We start from the raw sequence: 10,373 nt of genomic DNA on the forward strand, positions 1-10,373 counted from the left end.
CTGAGAGCGAGGATGTGCCCTCGTTTGGAGAAACAGGTCCAAACTTTGGAGGAGGCCGGCGGAGAAGTGCCTGAGGAAGGGGAGGGAACCAATATGCACGCAGCACGTGCTGGGCTCTGTGACCCTCAGCCAGGCCTATCATGATCACCTGGCCCCTACCGCGGTTTTGTGCCTTCCCTGGAGTACCCTTGTTATCTGCAGTTGACAGGTGACGACCCGGGGGCTCTAGGAAGTCGGGAAACCCTCCTGTGATTCTTCTTCTCTCCCAGTAGAAACCACAGTTGTCGCTCCAGCCTTCAAAGACCAACCCAGCCTGGCTCCTGTTACCCCTGCCCCACGCACGCCAGCCCTCCCCCAGCGACTGTTCCTCCAGCTTGCCGCACAGCCCCTCCTCCAGCCAGGCTGTTCCTGTGCCTGGAGCCCCATTCCCTGATTTCCGTCGGTCAACTCCTTCATCTCCGTCACATTTGCTCATCCAGCGCTTTCTTAATGGAGACTTGCCTTGCCCGTTCTGTTTTAATATTGCAGCACCCCCTCCACATTCCGGTCCCTCCTGCTGCTCTCCTTCCCCATGGTGCTTCTCGGCTTCTAAAAGTCCGTGTAATCCACTCCTTTATGTTTCCTTTCCTTGCCGTTGCCTTTCCACACACCACAGCTGGAGTGTCAGCCATAGCACAGGCACTTTCGTCTGTTCTGGCTCCTGATTTATCCAAGTGTCTCGAGGGCTGCCTGGCTCCCAGTAGATGATCAGCAACTCTGTGCTGAATGAATGGAGAGCCTTCCCCGCGATCACAGCACCAGGCAGAGCTGGGGCTGGTGCACCAGCAGGCTGCCTGGAGTGTCCTGTTTACAAGTCTGAGCTTTATCTGTTATTCCATCTTCCGTGGATTCTGCACAGTTTGCATGTGCAAACTGGGACACAGAGACCCCGTGGCAAAATTGGGATCGACTTCCTGAGCATTGAGTTTTCCACCAGCCCGAGCTTCCTCCTTAGGCCTGGCAAGAATTCTGCCCAGAGGCCTCTTACTCCTGAAATCAGCCCCTCCTCTATAAAGACAAGGTGTGTTTTGTTAACGTAAGTGTTTAGCACACGTGGATGGACTGCCCCACCTCACCCACCCCTGCCAGGACAGGAGTGTTGTTCACACTAAAGCGTCAGAAAAGATCTAATAAAAGGGACACGTGTTGCAGTTCCAGAAAAATACATCTTTCCTAATGGCCTTCTCTCTTTCCTCTCTTCTGTGCCAAATGTTTTCAATGCATCTCTCCTGTTTATTCAGGCAGAGCTTAAAATTTCAAAAAAACAACAAAACAAAACATAACAGTTCCACCCATTGTTATTTAAGATAATATTTTTGAGGCTCCAATGGAGGTGAGAAGATTAACCTGACTTGTTTCCCTCCATCGTGGTTACATCGCTGCATTATTATTTTGAGCCTGTTCATGGAATTTTCTGGGCAGATGCCATTGATGAAATTGTTATTTTTTTGAGTATTTAAGAGTTGCCTGTGAATTTTAACGTACATCTATACATAATTGCTTCCTTTTTTTTTTTTTTTTTTTTTTTTTTTTTTTACTTTAGAGAGAGAGGAAGGGAGAGCAAGAGAGAGAAAGATCTATTGGTCACCTTTTATATGCGCCTCGACTGGGGATCGAATCCAAACCCAGGCATGTGCCCTGACCAGGAATCAAACCCAAGACCCTTCAGTGCACAGGGCGACGCTCCAACCAATGGATCCGCACTGGCCAGTAGCTACTTCCTTTTATGAATAAAAGTAGTGGGTGGGTTGCCCTAACCGGTTTGGCTCAGTGGATAGAGCGTCGGCCTGCAGACTCAAGGGTCCCAGGTTCGATTCTGGTCAAGGGCATGTACCTTGGTTGCGGGCACATCCCCAGTAAGGGGTGTGCAGGAGGCAGCTGATCGATGTTTCTCTCTCATCGATATTTCTAACTATCCCTCTCCCTTCCTCTCTGTAAAAAATCAATAAAATATATTTTTTAAAAAAGAAAAAAAAAGTATTGGGTGGGGGTGGACATGTATATCGATTTTAAATAATTTATTTTTTAAAGTATGCAAGCTGAAATTTGCTTCGAAGAAAATTCAGATAGCAGCCAAAATACCCGTGAAAGAAAACTGTCCTTCAGAAATGCCACTAGATCTCAAGCTAGTTACAAAATTAGCCCTGAGAGTCACTTCTGGCAGCGAGGACATAAGATGGAATTTGAAAAGCCATCCGTGTGGAAGATGCTGGAATCACAGGCATTATTGGCAACACCTCCCTCTCCGTCACCCTTGCCCCCTTTCACCATATCCAGTCGTCACTGAAAATGTCAGCTTTACTTCTAAATAGTTTTACTTCTATTTCCCCACCACATTTCAGTCCAGGACATGATCGGTCTTGTCTCCTTCTAATCCCAGTGAATCTCCTCTGTTTTGCAGCCTAGGTCATCATTTCTCCAACACCCAAATCTGATACTGACCAGACTCCTCACCCCACTGCAGCTCACTATACACAGTCGGCCCTTAAATGGCTTCCTGTCCCTCTTAGGGCAATGCCCAGATTTCTTAATATGGCCTACAAGGCCCTGCATGGGCTGGTTCATGCTTGTGTCTCTAACTGCACATCTGCCCTGCCCTCTTCTCTTTCCTCATTCTCTGTGCGCCAGCCACACCAGTCACCGTTTAGAGTAGGAGTAGGGAACATCTGGCCCGCGGGTCGTGGAAGGCCCGAGAAATCATTTGGTCCGGCCCTGCCACGGCAGGCATCGGGTGAGTTCATTAAATGTTTGACCAGATACAGCAGGCTAATTTGTTTAAGTTGATGATTTTGTATGGCCCACAAATGATGTTATAAATACCCAAATGGCCCTTGGCAGAAAAAGGTTCCCCACCCCTGTTTTAGACCCTTTGATGTGCCATGCTACCGCCACCACCGTGTACATGTAGTGCGTACATGCTTTCCCTCTGCTTGAACTACTCTTCCCTTTTTTATTTCTTATTTTTGCCAGTTAACATCTCCTCATCCTGCAGACCCCAGTTCCTACATCCCACTCAGAGAAGCCTTCTGGTAACGCTCTCTGGTCAAATCCCCTCTGACAGTCTCTATTGGCCTTATTTTCTTTTCCTTTACGGCACCATCAAGGACAATTTTGTCCTTCAAGCTTTGATGATTTGGTTACAATCCTACTGGACTGCAGGCTGACAGGGGGCAGAGGCTGTATCTTATCTCCTGTATCACAAGAGAAAAGCAGTGTGCAGCACCAAGTAGAAGCTCAGGAATATTCGTTGAGGATTGTAGATGGATGGATGGCTTCTCAAAGTACCCATTTTTGTACCGGTTAGAACGGAGCACATTTTTGTTTCCAAGATGCTGGAGGCTCAGCAAGGACCAAAACAACAGATGGGGGAGGAGATCTTCCACTCCTCAGAGAAAGGGGGCAGACGTGTCCCTCCTGGCATGGACACGCCATCACCCACGTCTCCATCCTGGGTCCATTGTCCTCTCCGGCGTTTCCTGAGCGCCGGCTCTGCCCGCTCTGTCCCGCCACGCCTAGCAGCTGCGTCAGCATGCCACTCTCAGAGCACCTGGTGCCATTCGCACTCCCTCAGGAAAACATACCTGTGCCCCGAACACCTAGAAATGAAAGGGGCAATTTTGGGTGTTAGGACAAGAGTTTCCGTATAATTGTCCATCCATTATTTGTCTGGACACTTTATGCACATCAGGAAAGTGCTGTAATAGTTTCACGCGTGGGCTGAGGAGTCATTTCCTGAGCGTTTCCAGCGCAGGCACCTGTGTGACCTTTGGGGGGAATTACCTCGGGTGTCTAAGTCTCAGTTTCCTCACCTGTAACGTGGTGATCAGCACCTACCACACGGGGTTGTTGAGGGACACGTCAGGCCAGCATTGTTCAATAGTAATATAGTGCAAGCCACGTAGGGAACTTAAAGGTTGCAGTAACTGTATTTAAAAAAGGGAAATGAAACAAGTGAAATTAATTTTACTAATATATTTTGTCTCACCCAATACATCTAAAGCTTTATCATTTCAACAGGGTAGTCAATAATAAAGCAAGTATTAATGAGATATTTTACATTTTTTTTATTCATATTAAGACTCTAGCTCATCTCAGTTTGAACCAGCCACATGTCAGGGCCTCAGCAACCAGTGGCTACTACATTAGGCAGAGCTGTTGTAGCTAATTCGTAAAAAACACAGCACCTAGTTCCTACTCACATTCAACAAGTGTTGGCAAGATTATTGTCATTCCTTTTAAGACATCAAAAACCGGGTGGACAAACATTTGTGCTGCGTGTTTGCATACGTTGCCGTGCGGGAAGATGCGTCGGGTCTGTTTTTCTGTTCCGCAGGAATGAGGAGCTGCCTGCAAGTGTTCTCAGCTGTTCCCTCCCTGTGAGCGGGCCTCCCGGTTTCCTAACGAGGTCAGCTGGGTGGTTTACGTCCCCTTTTCTGAGAGGTGGGAAGGGGGACTCCGTGTGCCTTGAGTGCTGCGTGCCTGTCTCTGCTTTTTGGCTCCTCTCCGCTTAATTACATGGAGCTGGAACAACTTGATTCTAAAACAAAACACATGGGCTGAGAGTGCTCGGAGGACATTTGCTAGTGATGTAGCTGCGAAGGTATGTGCCTGTGGAGGCCCCAGCCCGCACCGCTCTCTTGCTTAGGTATTGAGTGCGATCCTTGTCTTCAAACCCAGCGTCTGCTCTCCAGGTTCTTAAGCCCTTGTTTGGAAAGTCACAGTTAAAGCAGAACATATTGGAGCAAGGTGGTAAAGGAATGGTCTGCGAGTCTTCTTTTAAATCCTGATTTTTTTTCTCCTTTTTTTTGTGGGAAACTATTGGTTTCCAACCCATTTATGTGGTCTGTGAGAGCAAAACGGTTTTCCAAGTGGCAGGAAGAGAACGGAGGACTTTATACAAAGAGGAGAAAGTTGACCCACCGTGGGATTTCTCTGTTTTCTACTTCCCTCCATTGCTGACCCCAGGGTGGGGCATTTCTGTTCTTCAGCCAGTTCTCAGGTGAAGGCGAGGTTCTCATCTCTTTCTTCCCCAACTTCCCTTTGCTCCCTGGAGAGGGAAGGTGCCATGTCCTGTTCTGATTCCATCGGATTCTAACCTGAATGTCACAGCTGTCTGTGCCGTGGGGGATGGGGACGCATCAAGGCTGGTGAGGACGTGCACTTCTGTGTTAGACTTCCCTGGGTTTCCAGCTGTGTGGCTCTGAGCCTCAGTAACCTGAGCCTGTATTTCACAATAAACATGTTGTGATGCTAAAGAGAGACGCTACCTACGGAGCACAGGGGCCGGTGAGTCATCAAGGGAAATAAATGTTAGCGATTTCGCAGGGCCCTCAGCGAAGTGACGTGTCTACCCTCTTGGCAGCGAGAAGCGCAGCTGACTGCAGTGCCCTCTGCCACCACAGCCCACCCTCGTGGTGATGCTGTGATTAAATGCTGCGTCGGGGCGATGTGAACATTTGTCCATGAAGGGCTTTAGCGTTAGAAAGTCAGGCATCTCATGGGATGCACCTGATGTCCTACGTGTGGAGCCAAGCGCTTGGTGACTTCTAGGTGTGATGGGATCCTGTGTGTACACCTGTCCCCTGTTACCCAGTTGTGCCGCGGACCTAGAAACAGAGAAAGAGAGACAGAGAGAGAGAGAGAGAGAGAGAGAGAGAGAGAGAGAGAGAGATGCTGAATGACTTTATTTTTGTACTGCAGAGCCCCGAGTGCCTCGGGGGACGGCACCTTTGTTGTTTGGGGTCAGGAATGTGAAGTGAAATAGCACTCTGACCCGGCAGTGGAGAGGCTGACCATAGTTCTCCTGTTGGGATGTTGAGAACAAGACATCTTCCTACACACTTCTCAGATGTCTGAGAGCAAAAGGAGGAGGAAGGGGCCTCGGTGTTTGCCACGGCCACGCTGGAGCATTCCGTGCAGGAGCTCAGAACGCATCGAATACCCTCGTGGCGAGGCCGGGTCACTGCTGAGAGATTGGGGAAGTCCTGCTTTTAAGAACACCGCCCCGTTTTCAGGGCGCTCCATGGTGTGTGTGCTTTCTGTTCCCTTCCCTCTGCTCCTGCGGCTCGCCCAGCCCCTGTCGGTCTGAAGCCTGCAAAGTGTCCCTGCCCAGCGAGTGGAGAAGGCCTCCCAGGTGGGCAGCTCAGGTTTCCCTGGAGCTGGGAGGAGTGGCCACCCTCACTGTCGTTTTCCGCGCACCCCGCTCGCTCGCTCTGTGGACAGCTTTCCTGACGTTTAGCTTAACCCGCATGTCAGTCAAATCCACAGTCGCCGCCGCTGTCAGAATGCCTCTGCTCAGGCGCCCACTCTGTCCCCGTCAGGGCAGGGGATTCCGAGTTGCTAATGAATCGGAATGAGTCTTTCCCTCATGGCCAGTTGCACCCCGTTCCGATCACTGAGCGCTTAGTGGGTGGACAGCACTGTATAGTGTGTCATCACGCCTGTTAACACCCTGATTATAAGCGACATTATTATTTTTGGTATAGTCAAGGCAAAAATACTATGAGGTACCATCGATTAAGAAAAAAACTTTGTACATACATTTTTTATATATGCGGATGTATCTTTTTTTTAATATTTTGTTTTATTATTGCTTTAGAGGGAGAGGAAGGGAGTGAGAGAGACAGATGGAAACATCGATGAGAGAGAAACATTGATTGGTTGCCTCCTGCATCCCCCCTATTGGGGATGGAGCCCACAACCCAGGCATGTGCCATGACTGGGAACCGAAGTAGTAACCTCTTGATGCATGGGATGACACTCAATCCACTGAGCCACCCCAGCCAGGCAGAGGTACCGTCAATTTTAAGACACATCCCAGTTTCACCTCACATGGCTACCTTTTGTGTGTGTGCGAGAGAACATTTACGTTCTCTTAGCAAATTTCAATGATACAATCCATTGTTATGAACGGTAGCCACCACGTCATACATTAGATTATCAGATCATATTCATCTTTCAACTGAAAGTTTGTACCCTTTGACCAGTCTCTCCCTGTTTTCCCCACCCCTGGAAACCACTTTCCGACCCCCCATGTCTATGAGCTTGACTTACTCATGTTTAGATTCCACGTGTAAGTGATACCATGTGGTCTTTGTCCTCCTGGCTTGTTTCGTGTAGCGTCATGTCCTTCAGGCTTCCCTCCGTTTTGAAGGCTGAATAATATGTCATTGCATATATACACCCACCTTTTTTCCCCCCAACCCTTTTTAATGCTGTAATAACATTAATCAAGGGGGATTCTGTTTTAGTTTTTTCTTTTTTTTTCTGTTAAAGATTATTACTCAGATTTTAGAATGAATTGTTTTTCAGCCAGGTAAAGTGGCAAAAGAATTGATTGAAAACTTTCTAATTTATATTAGTAAAAACATGGTGTTGACTCTTATATTTACACTGCGCTCTCTCTTTCTTTTTCAGTTTCTGGGAATAGCATTTCTTGGAATTGGACTGTGGGCGTGGAATGAAAAAGTAAGTTGAATATCATGAAAATGCACACATCTGGGTTGTTAGAGGCTGCATGTTATACTCTGTTCTCTTTTTCCTCTTTGAAACCGCAGAGTATAAACAAACATGGTTTGGGGGGCTGGGTGAAAAGGTGAAGGGATTAAGTAAAAAAAACAAAGAAACAACCCATAGACACAAACACCGGTGTGGTGATTACCCGAGGGAAAGAGGTGTAGGGGGAGGTAGCAGAGGGTACAGGGGGAGTAAATGGTGATGGAAGGAGACCTGACTTTGGGTGGTGAAGACACAGTGCAATATACCGATGCTATACCATAGAATTGTACACCCGAAACCTATGTAAGTTTATTAACCAGTGTCACCCCAATGCATTCAATTAAAAAACAACAACAACAAAACAAACAAATATGGTTCTTTAAGGAAAGTGTTTTCGCAAGATAATGGCATATTTTAGGAATGGGGCCTAAACTGACCAGAATATCAAAATAATTACAGAAGTAACAGTGCACGCGCACGACAGAGACTGCGCGTGGGAACCGTGTCAGTGAGCCAGAGACACGTGCTCCACGGAAGGTTTCCTCCTGCCACAGGAATGTCAATCATGTGCGTTAACATCACTCACCTGCCTGCAGCCTTCTTTCTCTCTTGTTTATTTTTTAACCTTTGGAAGCTTACTCAAGCCATAAAGATTATTATTATTTTTTTAGTGTGAGCGTTAGGTGGTCAGCTGTTAGCATGTCCTGTGAAGGAAGCTGGATATCACTTGTGTTCCAATAGCAGATAAACTTATCATTAATGCTAAAGAAGGTGAACACTTATCATTACTGCTCAAGAATGGGAATACGGTCTGCTGATTGAAAGCATTTAGGAATATTCGAAATTTATACTCAAATGCACTAGAGTAAAAGGAAGAATCTGGAAAGAGAGGGTGGCATGTTCCAGGCTACAGTGAGGACACGGCGCCGGCAGTGTGTGCTCTAAGCAGCACACTCGTGGCACCAGGTCCCAGTTCACCCTCCACTGGACTCCCTCCCCATCCGCACCTGTCATTTTCCTGCATGACCTTCCCTACGGAGGCCAAGCACCGGAATTCGGAGATAAATGCAAGCTCTCTCCTTCTCCCTCGTTTGGTAGTGGCAGCCTTGGCAGCATTGTGTCCGCCCTGGTGCGCGGCTGGCTACACAGCACAGCTTTATCATCTCCCACCTTGTCAGAAGGAGGGAGTGGACGGGTTGGTTAAAAGTTGCAAACTAAGAGGTTAGCTTAAATTTTCCCAGAAGATGGTTCCCTTATCTCTTTGGTATTTCACCCTTTGAGCTTGACCAGGGCCCCGAGCCAAGAGTTTCTTTGAAGTGTTCTGTGTGTTAAGAAGGGAGAGGAGAACTAAGAAAGTCCAGTAAACAAAAGCCCCTCAGATGCCAGGAGGAATTTCCACAACTAAAACAACGTTCAGATAGACGGCATCAAGGAAAACTCCAAGTAAATCCTGAGTTTTGAAATGAAAGACCTTCTGTTCATTTACAAAATACTTCTGCGAAATGTAAAGAGGCTTACGGAAAGTGAGCCACCTTCCAGGGCGGGGATTACTGATGAAGGGAGACAAATTAAGTTCCCCAAACAGAGGTGATTGTATCTCTGGAAACTGTTATGTTGAACACTGGTCTTCTCTTGGCTCAGGACCAGCTTCTGCCTCAATCCCCGGAGAAGCTGGGCGATCTGTGTTGGTGGAAGCTCAGAGATTCTGCTCTTCGAAGCCCTCCGGCTGGCTCAGTGCTGGGTCACACAGCTTTTTATAACTCTGCGTTAATGAGAGCCCATTTCCATCTGCTTTGAAAAGACGCTGGGAGGCATTAAATGAACGAATTGTCTAGTCTGGCAATAAACAGACAATTGGTTGTTTCGAAGGCTTTTTTTCTCTCTTTGTGAAATATAATTATCTTTTTGTTTCACCCGTTGCACCAAATGTCTCTTCTCTGATAAAATCACAAAATTCTAAAACTAGCAAATATCAGAGCAAGGGGATGATGTGGTCTTCAGGGACGGGGATGCAGTATCAGTCCCTTCTTTGTCAGGGCCCCTGGCAGCAAATGGAAAGTTTCTCTGGAGAGCTGACGCTCCTTGGCTAAGGTCACCAGCTGCTGTGTAGCAGGCCTCTGTGTGCTGGGACCAGATGGAGGCGGCAGAGGGGAGAGGACAGACTGCAGCCCAATTTGGTGGGCCCTGCTGCATGCGGGCCCTGGACCTGGGGTGCGGCAGTGAGTGACGCAGAGCCCCTGCCCCCCTGGAGCTTGCATTCCAGTGGGAGGGCTGTCAGGAAGCGGTCAACTAGCTGAGGGTGGGTTCAGGCGCTGGTAGGTGCTGCTGAGAATGTAAGCTGCAGGGTAAGGGCTGCTTAGAGAGTGGTGACGGAAGAGGCCTCTTTTTGATAGAGTCGTTGGGAATGGCCTCCTGAGGAGGTGGCATTGGAGCAGAGACCTGGAGGAAGGAGGAGGGATCTGCAGAGGTCCCGGGGAATAGCATTCTGGGCAGAGGGAATAGCAAGTGGGGTGGCCCTGAGTCAGAGACTTGGTGATTCCTAGGAATAGGAGGAAGGCCAGGAGGCCTGGAAGGAGAGAACAAGGGCAAGAAGAATAGGGGGTGTGGCCAGAGAGGCTGGCAGATACCTGAGCGGGCAGGGTCCTGCAGAAGTTTGGTTTGAGAGGAAGTCACCAGGGCATATTGACAAGGGAGTGTCTTGAACTGGCTTTGTTTTAAGATGGCTCTGCTTGCTGTGTGGAAAAACAGCACAGCTTTGGGGCTGAACACGCCTGAGTTCAACACTGGCTTCTCCATTTACCATCTGTGTGACTCTGGGCAGCTGTGTGGACTTCTCT

At 48.3% G+C, this 10,373-nt stretch overlaps 1 protein-coding gene across 2 annotated transcripts in view; it reads left to right on the plus strand.

Moving 5' to 3' along the window:
• Positions 1-10,373, plus strand: part of TSPAN5 (tetraspanin 5) — a 163,197-nt gene that overhangs the window by 126,006 nt on the left and 26,818 nt on the right. For both annotated transcript variants that reach the window (XM_006100295.3, XM_023763925.1), the window contains exon 2: positions 7,456-7,506. In XM_006100295.3, coding sequence (XP_006100357.1) covers positions 7,456-7,506 — 51 coding nt within the window. The remainder of the gene's footprint in view (positions 1-7,455; positions 7,507-10,373) is intronic.

This window comes from Myotis lucifugus, unplaced genomic scaffold (genome assembly GCF_000147115.1).
Source record: "Myotis lucifugus unplaced genomic scaffold, Myoluc2.0 scaffold_308, whole genome shotgun sequence".
NCBI lineage: Eukaryota > Metazoa > Chordata > Mammalia > Chiroptera > Vespertilionidae > Myotis > Myotis lucifugus.